The sequence below is a fragment of the Chiloscyllium punctatum genome, chromosome 9, assembly GCF_047496795.1.
Source record: "Chiloscyllium punctatum isolate Juve2018m chromosome 9, sChiPun1.3, whole genome shotgun sequence".
Taxonomy (NCBI): domain Eukaryota; kingdom Metazoa; phylum Chordata; class Chondrichthyes; order Orectolobiformes; family Hemiscylliidae; genus Chiloscyllium; species Chiloscyllium punctatum.
This window is the reverse complement of record NC_092747.1, coordinates 127,033,376-127,058,817: the sequence shown is the minus strand read 5'-3', so window position 1 is coordinate 127,058,817 and position 25,442 is coordinate 127,033,376. Positions and strand designations below refer to the sequence as shown.

The window sequence follows — 25,442 nt, the reverse complement described above, 5'->3', positions numbered from 1 at the left end:
ATTTTTCAACTTTTAAATTGGTTGTTGCTGCTCTTGCATTAATGGTTCACCTAGAGATGCCAAGATAAGGTGTCTCTGAATAGCCTGAAAAATATTATGATTTCAGTTATTGTTGGAAAATATCCTTTGTTGTTGATGGATGGCATTGTCATCCTTGAGAGGAACCATCCTACAGGTGAAGAAGCCTTTGTGGCTTTTTCTTTCTTTGACTACAAAGATAGTAATCTCACAGGGTGTCGTTCCCTGGCCAGGAGAATATTTGACAACCAATATTGGTGCATATTTTCTCACTGCCCATTTGGATGAGGAGACTGTTCAGTACAGAATCTACTGTTCGAAGCCATCTCTGTGCTCCTAACAGAATTTATACTTCTGTCACCTAATGTTCATATTCTTGACTAGGGCCTCAAGAATTAACACCCCTGTTACCATAACCAATTCTCAATCACCATAGGACTTGGCGAGTGGACCCTGTTCGAACCTTGAGCATGACTCTTTCAGGTTCAGACCTTTTGTGTGCTGTAATTGTCTCGGAGACCTAGATGGGTTGGTGGTCAGGTTTTCATCACGTGATGAGGAAGAACACTTTTTTTGTTGTCGCAACCACTTTCTGCCCTCAGTTAGTGAGATGTGTGACTCTCTCGTCACCTAAACTACTAGACCACGCTTTGGCACCTCCTATTGACTTCTTGGATGGCTGTAGCATGAATAAGGAGCTCCTGACAGCATTGCTCAAGGGATTGCTAGAGCAGATATACTTTTCCATCATATCACAATGGTGTGGTGCTATTTGTTACAGACATTGCTGCAGAGAGGCATTGATTGTGTGATGTCAAAATTCACTAGATTCTAGGAGTTTCCTTTGAGGGTGGTTAATTCTTTAACAATGAGCAGTGGAGGTTAGGCATAGTATATTCACAGCTGAGTCAGACAAATTTTTGATCTACAAGGTAGTCTGCAGTAATGGGTTGCCCGGAGGAAAGTGGAGTTGAGATGCAATCTGATCAGACTAGATTATTGAATGGTGGAGCATGTGTGAGGGACTGAGTGACCTTCTCTTATGTATGTTTTAAAGCACCATCAGGGCAGTTGGTCTTATTGATTACAGGCCTTTTGAACACAGCCTGGTAATGACAGCAAAAGGAATGTACAGGACAATCAAATGCAATTTTGGTCGATCTATCCTGTCCCAATGTTGTCATTTAGTGTCATAGAGATGTACAACCAGAGGACACAGCTTAAAAATACATGGTAGACCATTTAGGATAGAGAGGAGGAGAAACTTCTTCACCCTGAGAATGGTGGCTGTGTGGAATGCTCTGCCCCAGAGGGCAGTGGAGGCCCAGTCTCTGGATTCATTTCAGAAAGAGTTGGATAGAGCTCTCAAGGATTGTGGAATCAAGGGTTATGGAGATTAGGCAGGAACAGGATACTGATTAAGGATGATCAGCCATGATCATATTGAATGGTGGTGCAGGCTCGAAGGGTAGAATGGCCTACTCTTGCACCTATTGTCTATAACACTGAAACATATCCTTCAGTCCAACTTATCCATGTCAACCAGATGTCCTAAACTAATTTAATCCTGTTTTCTAGCACTTGGCCCATATTCCTCTAAACCTTTCCTATTCTTACACCCATCCATATGCCTTTTAAATATTATAATTGTACCAGCCGCCTCCACTTCCTCTGGCAGCTCATTCTATACTGGCAACATCCTTGTAACTCACTCAAGTTTCACAACATCCTTCCAATAAGAGGGAGACCAGAATTGCACAAACTATTCCAAAAATGTCCTAACCAATGTCTTGTACAGCTGCAACGTGAACATGACCTCCCAACTCCTGTATTCGATACTCTGACCAATAAAGGAGAGTATGCCAAACGCCGTCTTCACTATCCTATTTACCTGTGACTCCACACTCAAGGAACTATGAACCTGCAATTCAAGGTCTCTTTGTTCAGCAACACTCCCCAGGACCTTAACATTAAGTGTATAAGTCCTAACCTGATTTTCCTTTCCAAAAGGCAGCACCTCACATTATCTAAATTAAACTCCATCTGCCACTTCTCAGCCCATTGGCCAATCTGATCAAGATGCTGTTATACTCTTGAGGTAACCAACTCCTCCATTTTGGTGTCATCTGCAAACTTACTAACAATTCTCCTGTCTATGTCCAAATCATTCATATAAATGATGAAAAGCAGTGGACCAAGCACTGATCCTTGTGGCACACCTTTGGTCACAGGCTTCCAGTCTGAAAGACAACCCTTCACCACCACCCTCTGTCTTTGACCTTCAAGCCACTTCTGTATCCAAATGGTTAGTTCTCCCAGTGTTCCTTGTGATCTAATCTTGCTAACCGGTCTACCATGAGGACCTGTGTTGAATGTCTTCGTGAAATCCCATGTTGATCATGTCCACTACTCTGCCCTCATCAATCCTCTTCATTGTTACTTCAAAAAAACGCAATCAAGATTGAGATAGGATTTCCAACACGCGAAGCTACATTGACTATCCTTAATCAGTCCTTGCCTTTCCAAATACATGTAAATCGTGTCCCTCAGGATTCCCTCCAACAACTTGTCCGCCATCAAAGTCAGACTTGCTGGTCTACAGTTCCTGCCTTTTCCTTCCCACCTTTCTTAAATAGTGGTACCATGTCAGCCAACCTTCAGTCTTCTGATACCACACCTGTGACTATTGAAAGTACAAATATTTCAGCAGGGAGCCTGGCAATCGTTTCCCTTGCTTCACACAGTTCTAGGGTACACCTGATCAAGTCCTGGGGATTTATCTACCTTTATGCATTTTAAGACATCCAGACACCTCTGTATAATATGGACATTTTTCAAGATGTCACCATCAATTTCCCCACAATCTTTATCTTCCATGTCCTTCTCCACAGTAAACTGATGCAAAATACTACCCCATCTCCTGTGGTTCCACACACATTGGCTGTCTTGCTGATCTTTGAGGAACCCTGTTCTCTCCCTAGTTACTCTTTTGTCCTTAATGTATTTATAGAATCCTTTTGGATTCTCCTTATCCCTATTTGCCAAAGTTATCTCATGTCCCCGTTGTGCCCTCCTGATTTCCCTCTAAAGTATACTTCTACTGCCTTTATACTCTTCTAAGAATTCATTTGATCTCTGCTGTGTATACCTGACATATGCTTCCTTTTTCTTGACCAAAACCACAATTTCTCTAGTCATTCAATATTCCCTACACCTACCAACGCTGCCTTTCACCGTAACAGACGCATACTGTCTCTGGACTCTGGTTACCCCATTTTTGGAAGGCTTCCCACTTTCCAGCCGTCCCTTTTTACCTGTGAGCATCTGCCTCCAGTCAACTTTAGAAAGTTCTTGCCTAATACTGTTAAAATTGGCCCTCCTCCAATTAAGAAGTTTAACTTTTAGATCTGGTCTATCCTTTTCTGTCACTATTTTAAAACTAATAGAACTATGGTCACTGGCCCCAAAGTGCTCCCCCACTGATACCTCAGTCACCTGCGCTGCTTTATTTCCCAAGAGTAGGTCAAGTTTTGCATCTTCTCCAGTAGGTGCATTCACATACTGAATCAGAAAATTTTCTTGTACACACTTAACAAATTCATCTAAACCCTTAACACTATGGCAGTCTCAGACTGTTTAGAAAGTTAAAATCCCCTACCATAACCACCATTTTTTCTTAAGATAAATGAGATACATTTGTAAGGAGATCTCCGTTTCCTGCTGACTATTGTGGAGGGGAGGAATCTGTATTACAATCCCAATAACATGATCATCCCTTTCTTATTTCTTGCACCCAAATAATTCCCTAGACATATTCCCAGGGATATCTGCCCGAAGTACAGCCATAATGTTATCCCTCATCAAAACGTCAGTCCCCTTCCTCTCTTGCCCTCCACCCCCACCCTTTCTATCCTTCCTATAGCATCTGTATCCTGGAATATTAAGCTGCCAGCCCTGTCCATCCCTGAGCCACATCTCTCTAATTGCATGTTCCATGTTCCTAACCATGCCCTGAGTTCGCCTGCATTGCCTGTTAGACCCCTTGCATTGCAATAAATGCAGTTTCAGTCCTACCTTGTTCTCTGCTTTGCTTTGTTCCTGCGTGCCCTGACTATTTGACTTGCTACTTTTCCCAACCGTACCAGTCTCAGACTGATCTCTTACCTCACCATCTCCCTGGGTCCCCCCTCCCCCAGTGTTTTTTGTTTGAGGAATATGGTGCCACCAGCAAGACCAACATTTGCCCATCCCTAATTGCCCTGGAACTTGGTTGTTTGGCCATTTCAAAAGGTAATGAGGAATCAACAATATTGCTGTGGATCTGAAGTCACATGTAGGCCAGACTAGGTAAGGATTGTGGATTAGGTAAAAACAATGACTGCAGATGCTGAAAACCAAATACTGGATTAGTGGTGCTGGAAGAGCACAGCAGCAAAATCGACGTTTTGGGCAAAAATTCCTGATGAAGGGCTTTTGCCCGAAACGTCAATTTCGCTGCTCGTTGGATGCTGCCTGAACTGCTGTGCTCTTCCAGCACCACTAATCAAGGATTGTGGATTTCCTTCCCTAAAGGACATTAGGGAGCCTGATTCTGTGTTTTACAACAGTTAAGTGGTTACATGATTGTTTTTAGCTTAAGTAAAAATATGGAATTGAAAGTTAATTTGAATGCCATTATCTGCCATTATCAGTCAAATAGAAATGTGCCGATTTGACTTCAATGTGGTGGGGAAGCAGTGGTAATGTGACTGGACTAGTAATTCAGATGCCCAGGGTAAGCTGGGTAAACAGATTACCCTGGGCATCTGAATTACTAGTCCAATCACATTACCACTGCTTCCCCACCACATTGAAGTCAAATCGGCACATTTCTATTTGACTGACTAGATACCTGAGCAACTTTGGCAGTCCAGTTTTAACTTCCAAAACTCTTTTCAGCTCTTGTTGCCCAATACGTCGATTATTGAAATAATATTTTAATCAGTAAACATCGACCAAAGATTAGTTACAATGTTAAATGCACTGTAACCTCCATGAGTCACAAAGGCTGTGTCGTAGAAAAATCAAAATTTGGGAATGAGTCAACATAGTCAATGCCAGGCAAGTGCAATTGTGGCTTTCTCTGTAGACTGAAGAGGGAAAGTTAATTGGTCGCGTTCACACTGTATGTTAAACTTCAATCAATTCTTATCAACTGACATTTGAGTGTAGAAGCAGCCCACTGAGTTCCTTATTCTGCCTTTTAATTTGATCATTGTTCAATGCTCTCATTATTCTAGATGTGACCATGTATGGCAATTTGTTTTTAAGAGCCACAGTTTTTTTCATGTTTGTTCACAGCATGTGGATGCTGCTGGCTGGGGCAGCACTTGGTCTCATTCTAGATGGTATTTAAAAGTCGACCACAGTGTTTAATAATTGGTTTTGCACCATTAAAGTCCAGTTTCAAGTCAGAAGAGACACTAACCTAAAAGTTTTTAATAAATTCATTTGAGTATACTCCTAATTCATCATCAACATTCTACAAACTTAAGGCCATTCAAAACTGCCCACATCTTCACTTGGGGGAACAGTATGTCCTCCATTACTATGTGCTCACTGACCTACATTGGTTTCCAGTCAAGTAATTTCTTGATCTTTAAAATCCCAACTTAATTTTGAAATCTCTGCTTGGCTAAGTCCTTCCTGATGTCTGAAGATCTCCAAACCAACACTTCTTCAAACTTGAACTTCTCTCATTCTGGCCACTGAAACATTCACCACTGATAACTGTACCTTATGGTATTTATTCCCTGTTTTTCTTTTGGCTAACTTCCCTAAATCTCCATGTGTCACCACTTTTCTTCCTTCAAGACACTCCATCAAACTATCTCTTTGACCAAGCATCGCTCACCTAATTTAATATTTTCTCATGCAGTTCAATGCTGTACTTTGTTTTACTTCACTGAACTTTGGGATGTTTCATTAAATTAATGCTGCAATATAATTTTTTGTAGCTGCTGGCACAATTACAGTAGTAATTTAAAATCTGGCATTTGTAGATCTTTACTAACAATGTTTCGAGGTGGGTGGAGGGATAGATTTAGGATACAGATCAGTCATTTGAAAAGTTTATTCTTATTTCACTAAAACCTTTCTATTGTCTTATTGATGTTTTTCTTTTATCTTCTGGCCACTGTCTACTGACTAGAAAACCAGATGTAATTGTACAAAAATACTTATTAAGCGTGCATCAAAGTGAACTTGTTTGAACCTGAATCTCACCAATATGTTAACCTATAAATTTCCCAGTGTCAAATATTTGTCTTGGGGTGTGATGCTTTCTGTTCTTTGCAGAATTATGCAAGTCTGACAATAACTCTTTGAGAAGCTCCTGGGTTTGTAATGAACCTGAATCTGGTTTCAATCTATAATTTGGACTTCACACATTCCATTGTGCAACATATTGTGCAATGAGGAAGTTCTTGTAATGTCCTGTGCTGTTTGGTTCATTTTGTATCGGAGGACAAAACTCTCCTATGAGATGAGTAAAACATTGCAATACATCTAAATGGCTTTTCAGAGATTGGAATAAAATGAACCTTGCTGTGATGAAGAACTTTGGCTGTTTTTTATAAGTAGACTTATTTAATGGTGCTGCTTCAGGACTTTGATCACCACAGTGGCATCCTTTGTTATATAGGCTTAAGCTTTGTAAGGCTTGACAATGATTATTTTGTTAAATTGATGAGACAGTCCAAAATAATCACCCTGTCACAAAATGAAGGGAAGCTATATGAATGTAGGCAGACAAAAGGAGTAATGCTGTAGGTGAAGCAGCCAGTGGTTATTTGGGTGGTTTATATGATCCTACAGAGCTGGAGATAACAGCTGTTTAATCATCATTTTGCGATGGAACAGTTGGGAGCTGTGACTGACTAATGATGAGATCTGAACTATTTCAATTACAAGGAATAAGATGTATTTTGAGAGTAGATTCTGGTAGAGTTAACTCCCTAAAAAGACTTGTGTTGCAGCTCAGATGGCTTGGACACAATGTCTGGTTCTCTTGTAGGTCAGACATGTCATACTTTCTGGCTGGAATGTGTTACTTGATCCTGCTGGCTGCAGAGCAATTCAGTAATCTTTAAATGTGTAATTTAATGCAATCATTATAAAGCGGGCCACAAGGTTCAGACCGGATGCTGGAAAAAACATACTGCTTTCAAAGGACTGTTTTTGTTTGCAGTACTGGGATGGGACAACATCTGCTTGTAAAACTGAATTCAAAAGAGAAAGGGGTGAGGCCATGCATGGTTTTCAAGAATGAGAAAATCAAGCTGATTGTGTACCAATTGTCACTGGAATCAACAGCAATGGATGTTGAATCCTTATGTTGAATGAGCTATCTGGACAATCTGTCATGATGAGGATAGACCTTTGCCACCATTTGCCTTTCTTTTATTGGAAAGCCAACTTGGTCTGGTGTGGTGGAGGAAAACCATAATGACATAACAAGAGTTTCTTGTCTTAAAAAATATATAATTTACTGAAACAAAAGAAAATGCTGGAGGAACTCAAATGCTGCCAGACCTATTGTGAGAAAGTAGAGCTAACATTTCGCATCTGGTGATGATTCTTCAATTCTGATGGAGAGTCACTGGACTCAATGTTAACTCTGCTTTCTCTCTGCAGATGCTGCCAGACCTGATGAATTACTCCAGCAATCTCTATTTTGTCAGATCTCTAGCATCCACAGTTCTTGGTTTTATTTTAATATAGTTTATTGCGTGATCGCAATCAAGTACAAGTTACATTGATATGATACATATTGATAAAAAAATTGAGGCAGATCTGGGTGGTGAACTCCATTAAGAATCAGAGCTGTTTTTCCACCTGAGACCACACACTGACATCAAACCATATGGTGTACAATACAGTTAAGAATTAGTGCTCTGCCCTCAAGCTGAAAACCGTACACACCATTTTTTTTCCCCCACAAGCTTTCTTCTCTCCTTTAAAATTTATATATTTACATTTATCGCAACCCCACCTTCGCAGAAGTCTCTGACTTTATAAATTTTAGCCTGGTTGTTTTGGTTCTTTCAGAGTAGATTTTCTTCCATCTTGAAGGAGTGGTAAGGTTTTGACATGAGGACTGTTGACCTCAATTCAGTTCTGAAAGTGTAAGGCTGTGAAGTCTGTTCGTGCTGAAGGACCATTTATTTCTTCATGGCCTTCAGGGAAGAAGTCTTCCCTGCTGAAACGACAACTTTATTTCCTTGTTTGGAAGGCTGTTTGTCTCATGAGTCTCCTAAGCAGAGAATGACTGCCTTAGTGAAACAGGCAATTTTTCAGTTTGCCAAAATCTTGACTTTTGATTCTGGCAGTGGTATCTTGACTGTAACCTGATTCTGACTGAACCTGGTAGTTTTGCTTTGGTCATGCCCAGAATCACTGAATCTCTTCGATCTGTTCAGGGTGATTTTTATTCTCAATTTACTGATAAATTTGTGATAAACCTTAGACTCTACTTCAGCTTGTTGATTAGGTATGATGATGGCATTTGCACCCGCAGTTACTTCATTGCTGAAAACCTCTTGAATTGTTCTACTTGAGGACTGCTGTTTGTTTGATGTGAGATCTGTCACTGATTCTGATGATCCTTCTATGGGGGATAGAGAAAAGAAATGTTCCATTTGAACTTGTGCCTTTTAATCATCTGATGTCTGGTTCACATCTGCAGTGACTGTTTGTTCACTAGGTTCTGTTCTGTAGTCTGAACAGCTACAGTTAAAGATTTGATCAATGAGCGCAAGTGAATTGTATTACTCTTTTTCTCTTCAGTTGCATCACCGAACAAACTTTCTATCTTATTAGAGACCACGTTTGTTTATTCTGGATCTATAAACTTAAAGTTGGACTAATATGTAGCTGAAATATCAGTAGAATTTTAAGACTTGGGGAAAAATTGAGAGCTGAAAATTTTTCGATTTGCCTGACAATATTGTTTTTCACAACGATGAAAGAGCTCATTTGAGATAGATGTTGAGATCAGGGAATTCTGTTGGTTGACCGCCTCTGGTTGAGCTGAAGTTTAATACAAAGCTATGACTGCAAGGGCAGCAGAAACATTCAAACTCTGTGGACTGAAAGCATTCATCTTTTTCTCCTCTCCCTCCATGTGGGGAGACATTATAAAATGGAGGCAGTCAGAAATGCAAGCAGTTTCTGACATTGTTGAGTTCAATATTGAGACCTTGAAGTTAATAAAGTGCCTAAGCAGAAATGTGGTGTTCCTCCAGCATGCATTTTGCTTCGTTTTTGGATGGAAGGTCTGGGTGTGTGTATGTGTACATGCATGGAGAGGGGAGTGGGAGATAGTGATGAGAAGAAAGGTCATGTCAGAGGCAGCTCAGTGGAAATGCCCTCATCGGGACCAATGTGCAGGGACAGAAACTGGGAGACTGGAATGGAATCCTTGCAGCAAGCAGTGTGAGGTGGTGAAGTTCATGGGCTTCAGTGGAAAATTGCAGCAGGCAGAGGACAGAAATGTTAGCCTGAGAGCTAGGGGTTTTATTGAAATGCAAGTGACTGAAAGGTGCAATATTTATATATCTTTCAAGAATCAACATTCTGTTTAAGTTCAGGCCGTAAGATGTATGCCCATTCATTTGGTTACTTCCATAATCATTATTGTGTCTTGGGATTTAGAATTGTATAATAACCATACAAAGTAATTCTCAATATTTTGTCTTCTATTTGCATAAACTAGTTTAAACCAGCTTAGATTATGTGCTCTGTTATAACTCAAATGACCTAATAATTTCATTATACACGATTGATGGCAATCAACAAAATAAAAGTAGCTAAACTGCTGAATTAGCAACTTGCATCAATTTATTTTATCAATTTCATTAATGTCCTGATTTAAACAGAAACTACAGCAAACATGTTACTTCAAACCAATTTGGCACCTTAAAAATGAGAAATGTTAGCAAAGTCCTGCAATGCCCACAATTGACCATACAATTCCAGCTGGATTGTCGTCAATGCTTCATAAGGGTTTAGCATGACTGCGTTCCTTTTATATACTCATTACCTCCTATATTTGAATAAAACAGAGTCATTTTGTTAAATGTCTTTCTCTAATTGTCCTGCCAGTGTCCAAACTCTGTGTGTGCACTCTTTAGGTTTCTCTGTCCCTGTACTCCCTTTAAAATTGTAGAACTTTATAAATAAAAAAACAAAAGAACTGCAGATGTTGGAAATCCGAAACAAAATCAGGAACTGCTGGTAAACCTCAGCAGGTCTGGCAGAATCTGTGGAGAGAAAGAAGAGTTAACATTTCTGCCTCTGCTCATTCCAAACACTATTGAAGTTAGGCTTGTCCATGTCACATTTTCACAGTCATGTTTCTACCTATTTCACTGAAATCTTTCTGTCCTCCTGAAGTTTGTTCCTGTTTTTTTTCCTCTCTTTCGTAATTTCAGAATACACTGTTGTCTGCAAACTTTAAAATTATGCCTTTTTTCCCTATGCCCAGGCCATTACTACATATCAAAGGGGGCAGTGGCTGTCATGTCAGTGCTTTGAGTAACACCACTGGTCTGAGGAAAAACAACTCACTAAGAGTTATACAGCATGGAAACAGCCTTTTTGGTCCAACTTGTACACACTGGCCACACATCCCAATCATATCTAGTCCATTTGCCAGCATTTGGCCCATATCCCTCTACACCCTACCTATTCATGTACTCATCCAGATGCCTTTTTAAACGTTGTAATTGTACCATCCTTGACCATTTCTTCTGGCAGCTCATTCCATACATTTACCACCCTCTACATGAAAATGCCACTTGAATCTTTATTAAATCTCTCTTTCCCCCTCTCACCTTAATCTTATGCCTCTAGTTTTGGAAACCACCAACTGTCCCGTGTTTTCCCCCCCCCGAAAAAAAAGACCTTGGCTATTCACCCTATCTATGCCCTTCATGATTTTATAAATCTCTAAGGTCACACCTCAGTCTCTGCTTCAGTGAAAAAAAGTCCCAGCCTATTCCGCCCCTCCCTACAACTCAAAACCTTGAAACCTGGCAACATCCTTGTTTTTTTTTGCACCTTCTCAAGTTTAACAACCTCCTTTCTTTAAAAGAAAGGACAACCTGAATTGCACACAATATTCTAAAAGTAGCCTCCCCAGTGTCAATCTCAGCATTCTGTCCTTTACACATGTTGCAATCATACAATCCTTTGATCAAATTTGTGAACCCATCTCTGCAATGATATATGTGAATGTATGTATTAACCATTTTACTGTTAAGCTTATTTGCCTTTCACTCAGTCTTTGTATATTACCACCTCGAAATTGAATTGTTGGGACTAATTTTTCAGGAAAAATTGAAGGGTTAACTTACACGTGTAGAATATTTTCATGAGGGTGATAATTTAAGCTTAATTTGGACCTACAAATGAAACATAATCTTGAAATCCAAAAAATGAATGTCAGTACATCACTGAATTCAGGGAGTTATAAATTTGCTTTCAGCAGTCATTATTTTCTTTGTCTGTTGGTATCCATTGTGTTTTTTGTTTTGAATAGCCATTGGAAAGCAAAATAAAAATCAACAGTCAGCAGAAATGACACACATTCTATATGATTCATGAAATCTATGAGCAATGTCCTCACACTCATTCTTCAGTACTGGTGTTCCAGTTCCAGATTTCAACTTTGATTGTGTAGTCTGTATGACCACGCTTGTGAATTTGTAGCAACTTTATTTGGATCGGAAAATAAAATCAAATATGATCAACATTTTGAATTCCAGAAAGAAGAAAATATTTAGAATAAATATTTCTAAAAGCTTTTTATATTTGAATTGCCACGCATACCTAAGTACAGCGAAAGCTTTGTTTATAAGCAGTGCAGGCAGGTCATTAGACGTACAAATTATAGGGTAAAAAAAACTAGATAGAGCCATACAAGTTGCATTACACAGGGCGTGTGCGAGGCAAGATCAGCATTATTTGAGGCTCGAGAGTCCATTCATCAGTCTAATAATGGCAAGGAAGAAGTTGTTTTTGAATCAGCTGGTGTGTGTGTCCAAGCTTCTGTATCTTCTGCTTGATGGAAGAGGTTGTAGGAGAGCATTGGGGTGGGATGGGTCTTTCGTGTTAGCAGCCTTCCTGTGGCAACAGGCCATGTAAATGGAGTCCATGGATGGAAGGTTGGCTTCTGTAATGGTCTGGTCTGTGTGCACAACCTTTTTCATTATGTTCCTTTTGATTGTGTATTTTTATAGTCAGAAATGTACAGCACAGAAACAGACCCTTTGGTCCAACACGTTCATGCCAACCAGATATTCTAAATGAATCCAGTCCCATTTGCCAAAACTTCGCCCATATCCCTCTAACCCCTTCCTGTTCTATAGTTTCTTCCATTCCTGGGCAGAGCATTTCTGATTCTCTATCAGGCTGTGGCCTGTTGACACAAAGCTGAAATGTCCTGTAAAAATAACTGAAAAGTTTATCTTTATCTAGCATTTATTTATTAAGATAATAGTCCATCCATTTCTAAAATAAAACCAGAAAGTAATAGAAATATTCTGATCAAGCAACATTTGTGCAGAGAGAAACAGAATTAAGAGTTCTGGTTGATGGCTTCTTTCTGTCGGAACTGGAAGCTAATAGAAAGCGGGAGGCCGGAAGGAAAAGGTAAATTCTGAGATTATGGGAAGGCTAGAGAGAATAAATGTCAAAAAGAGATGGAAACAGAGCAATTAGAGAAACAGAAGATTGATTTGAAGGGCGAAATGGGAATAGCGGGATTGTTACCAACAATGGATGTCAATTTAAAGAAAGAAGTGGATTTGATCTGAAATCTGCAAAACTGACAAAAACTTCTTTGTGTATCAAAACAGAGAGGTTAAACTAACATAAACCACTTGGAGAATAAACCTGAGAAAATAGTTATAGGGAACAAGGAAATGGCAGAGAAGTTAAACCGATATTTTGCATCCATCTTTACGGTGGAAGAGGCTTCAAACATCCCAGCATTACTGAAAAATATGGAGGGAGGAGAAGCTGGAGAAGGAATTAGGTACTCTCACCTTCATTGAAAAAGTAGTATTATACAAACTAATGGGGCTAAAGACAGCTAAGTCCCCTGGACCTGACGACTTGCATTCTCGGATGTTAAAAGAAGCAGCTACAGAGATAGTGGATGCATTGGTTATAATTTTGCAGACATTCTTGGATTCCAGAGAGCAAAATCTGTCAATATAACAGCCCCCTTCATAAAGGGAAGGAGGCAAAAAGCCGTAACTGTAGGCCAATTTAATATCCATTCTTGGAAATGAATTGGGTTCAAGTATTAAGAATTAACCGAACAACTGGAAAATCCATAATCTAATCAAGTAAAGTCAGTATGGCTCATGAAACAGAGATCATGTTTGATTAATTTATTTGCTCTTTTCAGAAGCCAGGTGGATAGAAGGGAGCTAGTAAATGTGTTGTCTGAATTCCAGAACATATTCAACAACGTACCTCACAAAGGTTTAGGTCATAAGATAACAGCTAGAAAATCTGAGAATACCAAGCAACTTTAAAAAGAGAAGAGTGTTGCTTGGTTGGATAATAGTTGGCATGGGGATGCGGCAGGACAGTTAATCCTAGTTAAGTGACACCAGGTTGACAACAATAGTTAGTCAGGGCATTGCCATGGGTTTACAGCAGAACATTGCCTTAATAGTGAATAGATGTATCTCCAGCCAAGTACAAATGAATTGCATGAGGAGTCCAACTGACAGCCTGGCACTACAGTCAGTTCCAATGGTATTTTCATGCCAATAATGGTTTAATCAAATAGACCATCTTGTGCTGTATAATTTTTAGTTTTTTCCTAAAGTTTTGCTTTTGCATTGCAGTATTGAGGAGTGCAAAATAAAATACTGTGGGTTATTCATGTATCTGATTTGGAAATGCAATGGGAATTTTGAATTAAAATTATATGGGGTTATCATACCTAGAGTTGCAAGGAGCTGGATTAATTATTACCTTGTGCAATTTAATGTAAGAAATAGGGTACAACAGCATTTCTGAACCTGCTGAAAATTTGTGAAAATACAATGTGTGAAATATGACATAAAAATACAATGAAAAAATTCAGGTTGATTAATCCAACTTCACTCCAGCTCAGCTTTTCTTATTTTAAGAAATAAATGCAGAGGTGATTGCTGCAGCTGGACAGTCTCTTGAGCTGAATAGAAACTGGCAGTTTCTGAAACCAGACTTCAGATCAAAGAGAGAATGCTGTCTTGGACAGAGAAACTATGTATTAATGTTGCATATCTGTTTGGGAGATAGATAGTTGGCTGCTTGGTTTATGTTTTACCATGCTGATCTAAAAGCAGACATCCAAAGTCTAACAAGTACAGATTTATTTCTTTTTAAAAAAAACAATCACAAGAAAAGCAAACAAATACCTGCAACATAAAGTAGGTTAGTTAGTATCCTAAAGTTAGTAGTAGGTGAAATGCCTTCAGTTATAATGGTGAGAGCTGCACCATCTTACAAATGACTGAAGTATAAATTTGCAGCAACTACCTCTCCACCTCTCTTCCCTCCCCCTCCCAGCTTTCTCTTCTCCCCCCCCCCCCCCCCCCATCAAACACAAAACTAATCCTGTTGGTTATATACTTATTGATATGTTGTAAGGACTGTTCACATGTTGTTAAGCCTCTGACATCTAGTTTAGAACTTCTGTTTTCTTAAAGCACTTGGTTTAGAATTATGTTCCTACATGGTGTCTGTGTAATGCTGTTAATGTATGTAAGCTTTATTGTATTATACCCCCCTCAATAATAAATTCAGAAGTATAATTGATTCTTGACGGTTGACAGGCATGTTGATAACACTCTTGATCAGTATTTATACAACTCAAATGATTTGACATCAAATTTTATTTTGTCAAAGATATAACATCCTTAATGAACTTATTGCGGGTGACAAGCCAGTAACGATCAGGGCCAGGACATAACTGAGTCCTTTGATTGTTGTGGCAGTGAATTGATTGGTGCAGGAATGTATGGGTACTTTTGAATATAGGCTGGAATATTGAAACCCAGATGTTCAGGGTTCAGAAGAGACTAATCAGGATGCTGTCAGGACTGGAGGATTTGAGTTACAGGAAGAAGCTGGGTGGTTGGGAGTTATTTACTTGCATGTATGACATTGAGGAATGACTTTGTAAAGGTTTATAAAATCAGGAGGGAAATTGATAAGGTGAATAGCAAAGGTATTCTCACTAGGTGGGGGAATTCAAAACCGGAGTGGGGGGGGAGAACACATTTTTAAGGTGAGGAGAAAAATTTAAAAGGGACCAGGGGGATAACTTTTTCACACAAAAAGGGTGGTTTGTATGTGGAATGAACTGCCAAAGGTGGTAGGTGCAGGTACAGCTACAACATCCACAAGACATTTGGAAAGGTACGTCAGTGGGAAAGGTTCGGAGGGATATGGGCCAAAAACAGGCAAGTGGGACTTTGGTCAGCATGGATGAGGTGGACTAAAGGGTTTGTTTCTATGCTGTATGACTCAAGACCATTCAGAGATGCTTGAACTACTAAGTTGTTTGCAGTCCAATCTCCCCCCCACCCCCCCCAATTTTCTGGCATTTCTGGAAAATACTTGTGTTTCGTTCAAATTGCAAACTGCTGATCTGTAAGCTTCTCCAGGGTGTCTCATATCATATTCTAGGTTATATTTGGGATTTCAGTCATTATGGTTTTAATAAGACTTGAATTGAACTTTTATTTAATTATTTATGTCTCTTATTTTTGACAACAGCAGTGGACCAACAAAGATTGACTCAAAGTGCTCCTGTCAAGACACCTCCATCCATAGGTTCTCATAGTCCACAAGGAGGAGCAATGTCAGGCTCCAATACACAGCAACAGATGAGACTGCAGCAACTCCAGTTTGAGAAAGAGAGACTTCGACTGAAGCATCAAGAGCTCCTACGCCAGGTGAGTTTCTGAACTGAAACTGGAGTAAACTGTAACCATGTTACTGAAGCTATTGATTTGTAAGGAGCGCGAATGAGTTTAACAATGATGCACATGACACCACGGTACATAATTATATTTTTAGCTGATCCCCACCTTCTGTAAGTGCAAATATTTTGGCAGAATCAGGGTAACATACTAAAAGTACATGTTGTATGTTTAATAATACCTTTCCATCCAGTGCAGGATTTGCAGAGAGCAAACAGTTTTATCTTGATCCTTCATTTTCTCTGGTTAAAAAATTCCTGTTAAACCATAGTGGAAGAAAACTTTCAAGTGTTGGTTCACGATCTATGTTAATAAATGCAGTTTGGTTTAACCAAAGAGTTTTGGAGCATAGAAAGGGATATATTTTGTCAATCATCGAGATACCATATTTTTGCTATAACGTCATCCCCCAGTGTCTGACACTCCAGGGAAAACAGCCCCAGCTTATTCAGCCTTATTCCCTATAACACAAACCTTCCCATCCTGGCAGCATCTTTGTAAACCTTTTCTGAACAGTTCCAAAACTAATAAGTGTTCTCTGCCTATAACTGCATTTTTCTCGCTTCAGATTTGAATCGATTTAATTATGCTACCTCAACTAAAAATTGCAAATCCAGGGGAGTCAATGTCCCAATAGCATTATCACTAGACTGTTAATCCAAAGACTTAGATAATGTTCTGGGGACCCAGGTTCAAATCCTGCTATGGCAGATGGTAGAATGTGACTTCACTAAAACTCTCTGGGATAAAAAGTCTGAAACCATTGCCGATAATCAGAAAGACTAAATTCCTTTACAGTTGTTTGATTTACGATTGTTTTGATCTTGACCCACAATATTCTCCTGGACCAGCAAAAGCTTGATCCCAAGCTGCTGAATTAGTGAGGTACATGCTGTCCTTCGTGGGGCAAAATATCCTATGCTTCTATTGTCACTTATTGTTTTTTTTAAAAAAAATGTAACTTTTATCCTCACTGAGACACATTTAGAAATGGATGTCCACTGTCTTCACAGCCTGAGAAAATGATACTTCCTTATTTTTCGGCATGTTACCAAGTTCCTATACTTAACCAGAGTAGCTTTGGTTATAAGCAAGTACCATTTTCTCAGGTTGTGGAGTCAGTGGACATACATTTCTAACTGTCTCACAGTGAGGATAAAGGTTGCATTTTTTTTAAACCACTGAGGGACAATGAAGCATAGAATATTTTGCCCCAGGAAGGACAGCATATAATTCACTAACCCAGCAGCTTGAGATCAAGCCTTCATTGCCTCCGGGTCAAAATCTTAAAGGTCCTTTCCTTGCAGCATTGTGGGTGTACCTATATCAGCTGGCCTATGGCAGTACAAGAAATGGCTCACCACCACCACCTCAAGGCAAATGAGGAGGATGACAAATGCTGCCATTGCCAATGACACTTGCATCCCCTGAAAGCAGAAGTGAAATCACATTCTTCCATCATGATTAATGCTTCTAGTTCTCAGCTGGTTTGTTTAATTTGCGCATCTCGGTAGATAGTGATAATTTATGGATTCATTCTTTTGCATGCTTTTCTCTTTTAATATCCTTTCTTCTGTGACTCTTTATGGTGAGTCCAAGATTTTTTCAAAATGGGGGCCATTTAGTTCGTTCTTCTATTCAGATAGCTCCACAGCCCTGAATTACTCTCAATGCTGCTTATTGTTCTTCCTATGTCAGTTACTCCTGAAGTCAGTTACTATCTTGTTTGTTTCTCTGTAACCTATAAACTTTCAAATTATCCTATATGCAAATCTATAGGACATAAATGTACATCAAATAAGTTGTCATCTTAATGTCAACCCCTGCTGACCACTGCTTTCCATTTTTTTGTAAAAATGTTTATTGCCCAACCACTGTCCCTTTTAAATCCATTCAGCTTTAGGTTTGTAAATAATGCTATTGTAGGATTCCTAAACGCAGGATGTTCATTTTACACCAGTTGCAATATCCTGAATGTCCCTTTCCTTTTTTCAAATTATAATTACTTGTTTTTTCCAATTAACTTCAGATAATGTAGAAGAAATTGGTTTCACTGTGTTCTCAGTACCTCCTACAAGGAAAACTATTGTAAACCTTGTTTATCTGGTACAGCAACAAAAGTGCATAGAATTATGTGGAGTTATTACCTATTCATCAGTGACTCTCTTCTGCAGAGATAAAGAGAGCACTACAGTCAGTTCTGCTATAACGCGGTAGTTCCATTCTTGTGCAATCCTGTTAGAAGAAAATTGCATAATAGCAGAACCATATAAACTAACGGAGCTGAAATTGCATTATAACCAATACACACTTTAAAAATTCATGCTTTAGAAACCGTGTCCCCAATTCATCAATCCTATTGTAGCAAATTTATATTAATGAAACTCCTGTTATAGCAGAACAACCTGTAGTACATTCTTTTTAATAAAAAGTTAGCTATCACCACATTTTGAGTAAAGTTTTTTCTAGCTTCAGCTCTTTCATCCTGTTCAAAGGAAATGGCATTGCGCAGTCAATTGCCAACCATGGAACAAGATGGCAGTCCTCAGACTCCAGTTTCTTCATCTGCCATGTCCCAAGATGTAAGGACAATGACTACCAACAGTTCAGATCCATTCCTTAATAGGTGGGTATTGGTCTAAAATTTCTTAGCTTTTTTTCTATGCTCTGTATAGATATCTATTTTGATAGTGTTCATGAGATTTCGTGTGGTTACATCCTTGATGATATTTGCTTGTTTTCTTGGAAAGTTAAGTGTATATTAACAGTACAAAGAACAAAGAAAATTTATAGCCCAGGAACAGGCCCTTTGGCCCTCCAAGCCTGAGCCGATCCAAATGTACTTCTAAACCTGTCGGTCAATTCCTAAGCATCTGTATCCCTCTGCTCCCCACCTACTCATGCATCTGTCTAGATGCATCTTAAATAAAAGTTTGCAATTTTGAGTCTGGTGCAGGACTTCAGCATTGCAGGTCTGCATAGATCTCTTACTAATGTCACAATTGCAACTTCTGGATTTGTTCATGATACTCAAATCACTTATGGTGAAACTGCACCTGTGATGAAATGGGGTGATCCGTGTAATTGTGAAGGCTTTTTCACTAAAGTATTGCATCCAATTGTGAAGTAAAGTTCATGTAGCAGCTTTGTGATGCAGTAAACATGAGTGGAGTAAATATTGCAATCAAAACTAGGAGACAAATTCCAAATCCACTGAGATCTATTGATTGTGCTTTGCTTTCCAGTGTACAATACTACCCTTACAGTTCTAGTTGTGTGGCAATTTCCTCCAGCTAAATACTGGCAAGACTGAAGTAATTGGCTGAAATGTCTTTCAATTTCCTAATAGTTAATATCAGCTCCATCTTTTTCAGCTGCTTTTGTACCATTCTCAGTCAGGCTTGGAGCCTAAAGCAGTAGCACCATTTCCCTGCTCCAATTACCTGACTGACTAGCAGCCCAAACTTCCAGCCTGCTCTCTCTCCATCCAGTTAGCTAAAATTGACTGTTCAGTAACCTGTAGCTGGTCCTGATTCTGTAACCTCTTAAATTCTATAGCTTTTTCTGATCGCCCCACTACATTCTTCTGACTGACTGATTCAAGTGGATCTTCACCTTTGTTTATCTTTTCTGAGAATGAAACTGTTCATTCTTGTACTCTGTAATTAAGTGGCACGAGAAGATCACCATCATGGTATGAAACAGAAGGTTTTTGTGAAATCTTTTGAACTGCTGCATGTGCCCTTTTGGCTTGTCTGTATTTAGTATCTATACAGACGTGACTTTCAGTTTAGTAGCACCTGCTTAGTCTCTGTGGCCATTCTTGTTCCTTGTGTGAGCTATCCTTTTCTGTTGTACCTAAAGGTAAATTTTCATGACTTGTTTAGTAAAGCAGTTTTTAGAAGACACCGTATTAAAAGCAAATACCAATCTATTACTCCATCTCACTTGAGTGAATTAGGGTGACTTTCTCCACATTGCCTTGATATCAGATGGTGTCTTTGCTCAAAGTTCAGGATACATTCACACTGCAGTAGTGCAAAAATAAATAATTTTGTCACGGTTATAGTTCAAGTGCAACCAAATCAAGAGGGACTACATAATCTTTAAGCCGAATTTGAACTGTGTAGTTAAGTTAGCGAGTTTTGAGAAGATTTGTAGCTCACGTTGAGCTTTTGGATGTAGGTTTGCTCGCTGAGCTGGAAAGTTCAAGTTAGACCTCATCTTCTACACCCTGAGAAAAGGAACAGGAAGTGACCTCACCACAGGAAATGACATCACCAACTCAAACACACATAGAAAGCAGGAATTTTCAGCATTGCTTCGCTTAAGGCCCACTGAAGATGTTACCTAGTAGGGTAACAAAACATTTGGAAATGAACCTTCCAGCTCAGCAAACCTACATCCAAAAGTTATAACCCAGTCTGTATTAAATGCTTATTGTTTCTCAAATGCCCAAACTGCAATAAGGTCTGGAACTGTATTTGTTGTTAGTTTTGAAAATGCACCAGTCTAGTTTGAAGTCATATTTCTCATAATAGATATACTGATGCAAAGATTACATTAATTATCTCCCTAGATATCTGAAATCTTGTGTGAAATTTTACAAATATTTTCTGTGAAGGTGATAAGAAACGTACACTGAATTTTGTAAAATTGAAGCTTTCAGCAAAAAAAAATTGTGCAACATTTTTGTAAAGCCTCTGTTAAAGGACTTCTTTTTGGCTCAGTATATTCTATACAAGAATACCAAATACACCACATCCCTCACTTGAATCAAATGTTAAGGATAACGTGTCCCTATGTTACCAGAACATGTTCTTCACATGAGTTTTCTTGATTCATATTAATTTGCAGTTATGGAATAAGTTAATTGGGATGCATTTCCATAAATAAGCTGCTATGGATAAGCAAAAATGAAAACAAATAGACCATGAGAGCACATGGTTGTAAAAAGCAGAAAGTAAAGCCTCTTGCTTAGAGCCACACAATGAAGTGATTCATACTCAGCATTACCAGTTTCTGCCTACCTCTCTGATTTTCTGCTAATCAGCTTGGATTCACAGCACTATTCAGAGGCTTTGCTGATCAGAAGCTGAAATCCAGAGGATTGTTTTTCCTCAGCAAGTGGAAGAGGTATGCATGTCAGATGAATTGCTTTTCTCAGTGTATAACTCTCTGACCCCACCCCACCCTATTCTGTTTTCCCCACTGCTTTATTTTTCTTGCAGTGGAACATACCATTCCAGGGAAGAAAGTACAGATAGTGGACTCGGTATGAGCAGCTACAGTGTACCAAGAACACCTGATGACTTTCTTAATAGCGTCGAGGAAATGGATACAGGTTGGTTGGGTTCCTGGAACAGAAAATTCCATTTTTGTTTTTAAAACACATGCAATGTTTTTAAAAAAGATATTCAAACAACCAAGTTTGTAATGAAAAATTATGGTTAGCTTAACAATAAGTATATGTTCAATTTTACCTTTAGTAAATTGATCAATGTTTCAAATTGTCTTTGACATTAGCTAATGGCCATTATGCTTAAAATTATGTTGAGGTAGCTGACCTAGGTAGCAGTACTGTAGTAGCTGCTGGAGTACCTGGCTTCAGTACACGTGGGTTTGCCAAAAGATTCAGGGATTTTATTCCCCATTGTTCAGGAAATTCTGCTACAACATATAAATGAATTGATCACTGTGTCACCTGTGCTTACTTAAATGTCCGAAGAACTTGACAGATAATTACGCTGTTGAGCATCTTCTAACAGGTTAGGTGGATTGGCCATGCTAAATTGTCCATAGTGTCCAGGAATTTGCAGGCCAAGTGGAATAACCATGGATGAGCAAAGTTATGGGGTAGGGGGCCAGTTAGTGTAGGATGCTCTTTGGAGGGGTGGTACGGGCTCGAAGGGCTAAATGGCCTACTTCCACGCTGTAGGGATTCTATGATTCTGTAAAAGAGCAGAGAGAATTTGGGAATGAAGTATATGGCAGTTGAATAGTATTGTTGTTTTCCTTTCAGCATTGGAATTTTAGGAGCTAGGTTGTCTTTTGAGCAATTAGTTATCCTCCGTTTCTTTGTGATTTGTCTACCTAGTTGAAAACCTTGGTCCAAATAATGTTGGCTCTCAGCAAAATCGTTTTCCCGACTACTTGGAAACTATCCCTGGTACTAATGTGGACCTTGGAACACTGGAGGAAGACAGCATGAATGTAGAAGGAGAAGAATTGATGCCAAGCCTACAGGAGGCACTGAGCTCTGACATTCTCAATGACATGGAGTCTGTTCTTGCTGCCACAAAGATAGATAAGGAGAGCTTCCTGACATGGCTATAGGGCTCTTGGTCCTTTCAGACTGCCTTTGATTGTGTGAAGGATATCAAAACTTGAGATATTTTTGAGAGTTGTTTTGGACTTCTGAATTGTCTCTGTCCTCTGATGCAACATTGGATATACTCTAAATATTTGACAAGGATTCTGCCAATTGTATTTCGCACATTTCAGAAGTATAATTACAGTAGCAAAAAAATGTAGAATTTCAACTTGCTTTTCTTTAACTAGTTAGGATATATGACTCTCTCTATCCCATTTTCCTACCCCATTTCATACATTTGGAACAAAACCTGTTGTTTAGTGCAAGTCTTTACTTGTATAAGTTGTGCAGTTCTGAAACAATGATCTCATGTTTTTGCTTTCCCAATATTTTTCAGATTTGTAAATCTCTGTTTAAGCAAGTTATGTTGACTGTAAAGTAGGCTTAATTGTGTTATCAGACTTGGTTAACAGCTGCTACAATGTCAGAGAATCTGGTGCCAGTTGTAAGTGCCTTTGCCAGTTTCTTTGAAACTCTGTTACATCTTGTATCCAAATGTGCTGCCTGTCTTCCATTTTACAGTATGCACAGTATCTAACTTGCTTTTGTCTTTGAGCAATTGAAATACAATTTTCAAATAATTGCCCAGTTAATTCCAGGAATTGGGTGACTTCAAAGTGAACTGTCAGCTGTTAGTTTGATTAGACCTTATTTAAATATGAAAGATTGGTTGGTGCTTTTTAATTACTTGTACGTGTTGTCATAGTATATTGGACATGTACATTTTTCTGTAATGTCTTACCAAAATTAGTTTAGTTGAGCTAGTGTAGGTTTTTTCTTTCAAAAGCTGATCAAAAGGTTACTTTTAAACCAAAATACATAAAACATGGCAATTAAAGAAGTGCTGGTTATATATTCTACTTAAAAAAGCATATGAACTTGTTTTGTAGGTTGAGTGGTTAAATGGTCTTTTGGGACATGTTAGATGGCTAGCAGGACATTGTGTCAGGAGTCCTATATACAGTAGTGTATTGTAGGTGGGGTTAATGGTTATAAGTTCACATATATGTATATCATAAAGTATTAGATTTAAGAATTGTGACAAATCAGGGGGAGCTTTGTGATCAAATAGATCTCCAAAGAGTATTCCTTTTCCTTAAGTTCATAGGCCTATTTTTAAAATGTCATTCATTCTCTCATGAACTGCTGAATATGTTATACCTTTTTTGTATTTGGGTTTTTACTTGTAAAGATAATGTGGCTTTTGAATTGAGTATTTTTTTAAAATAGGTACTGATGGAGAACCCAGGAAAACATTTTAACCTTGCAATGTTGCTAAATCCTCTTTGTTTCTTTTTCAATTCTTGGAGAGTGCTGATTTAAGCTTCTATCCAGGTAAAGAAAAAAAATACATATACTGCACAGCTGTTTCATTCTACACAGGCCTTTAGTGTTGTTATTCCTCGGGCTACGATTTTTAAAGTTTTTGTATTGAGTCATAAGCAGTGTGTTTATTGAAAGTGCTACATTTCAACTCTTGTGCGTTGAGCAATGCTTGAGCTCCATTTGTCTTGTAACATTTTTAAAATTGTACACAGATGAACAATGATTTTCTAAGAATTGTGTAAATTTGACAGTGCACACTCAAACATGTATTTTGCAGCTTGTGCGCAGAGATGAGCAGCAAGATTGCATTGAATCAGTTTATAGTTTTGTACTAAATTTGTATTAGAAGTACTATTTTGAGAAGCCATCGTAGATTCTAAACTTAACACAAGTTCAAATGTGTACTATGCAGCTTGAGTCCTAGGGATGAGCAATAATATTATTAGATCATTTTGTGGTTTTGTGCTCACCTTTGTATCAGTACTAATTAGAGAAACCAGCATAAATTCTAAGCTTCTATTTCTAAAGCCAAGTCCTAAATTAAGTTTAGCAAGTTTCCACCTTTTAAAAGAAAGTGGTTTCTGATGTATGTCACCTTGGTTAAATTTAACCATCTTTTTAAGGTAAGCGCAGAGGAAGCGTAGTCATTGCTTTGCATGATCATGTACAGGTAGTTATACCAGTGAGAGGAAAGGTTGTATTTTTCTAAGAGTTGATGATCTGTATGGTTCTCACTTCCTACAAATCAGTGTTGAAATAAAACAATGCAACAAAAAGTTTAAATTTACAAAATATTTCCCAATACTCATCTGAGTAAATGTACAGTTTTGCTTTTGCACATGCATAATGAAATCTTGCTGATCATGACCTTAATATCTTTAAATAGCCAGAACGTATGCTTGGCATACATAGAACACTGACATTTTCGGTAGTTGATAAATATGTAATATTTTATTATCTAATTCTAATGAATGCACACATACTTCAATATATAATACAATAATATTGATTTTTTTCAGCTGTACCAGCATGTCAGTATATGGATACATACAGTAAATTCTGTTGCATTTATTTCTGTATGTAATAATTTCCAATGGTTCATGATAATTCATGTGGTATAAAATATATTCTTTGTGGTAAAACGTTGCTTTGTTTTCTTGCAATTAACTTTGGATTTGATGATGGTGTTCATCTGTATTCCTAACAGCTCCACTTCACCTACTCCAAACCTGGGGCATTTGCATGTGTCGAATATTGAATGTGCTTCCAATTAATTGGTAGATGAGCCATCTAAATGCTAACCAAATCAACCAGTTCTGTACTTTTCAGATATTTGATGCCAAATGACAAAGTTAAAATCCTTTTACTTCTCTGCGTCAGACATTAAAGTTAATTATGGTTCCTCAGTTGTTGCCTAAGCTAAGCTTAAGTAATCACAGGTGAATGATAGACCTACGTCACTGTTCTGTGGATCAGTTTATTTCTGTTGGTTGCATAAGCATCGTTGGTTGAGTTTGAGAGTGGGAGCCTGTCACTGGCACTAATATTGGAGGGCAGGCTGTTTGGCTGTATGCACGGAGATTGTGGCTGCTATGTGACCTAATTCCTGCTTTTGTCACACATCCCCTATACTTTAATCGAACAAAAGTATGTCAATCTCTTTTAACACTAATAATTGGTCCGGATGTAGGTTT

At 38.5% G+C, this 25,442-nt stretch overlaps 1 protein-coding gene across 1 annotated transcript in view; it reads left to right on the top strand.

Moving 5' to 3' along the window:
* The window catches only part of yap1 (Yes1 associated transcriptional regulator), a 130,615-nt gene extending 105,725 nt beyond the window's left edge, over nt 1-24,890 (top strand). Inside the window, 4 exon segments of the mRNA XM_072578237.1 lie at nt 15,844-16,022; nt 18,545-18,675; nt 21,281-21,393; nt 22,147-24,890. Of these exon segments, the coding sequence (XP_072434338.1) occupies nt 15,844-16,022; nt 18,545-18,675; nt 21,281-21,393; nt 22,147-22,385 (662 nt within the window). The 3' untranslated portion in view covers nt 22,386-24,890.
* Nucleotides 24,891-25,442: the final 552 nt, after the last annotated feature.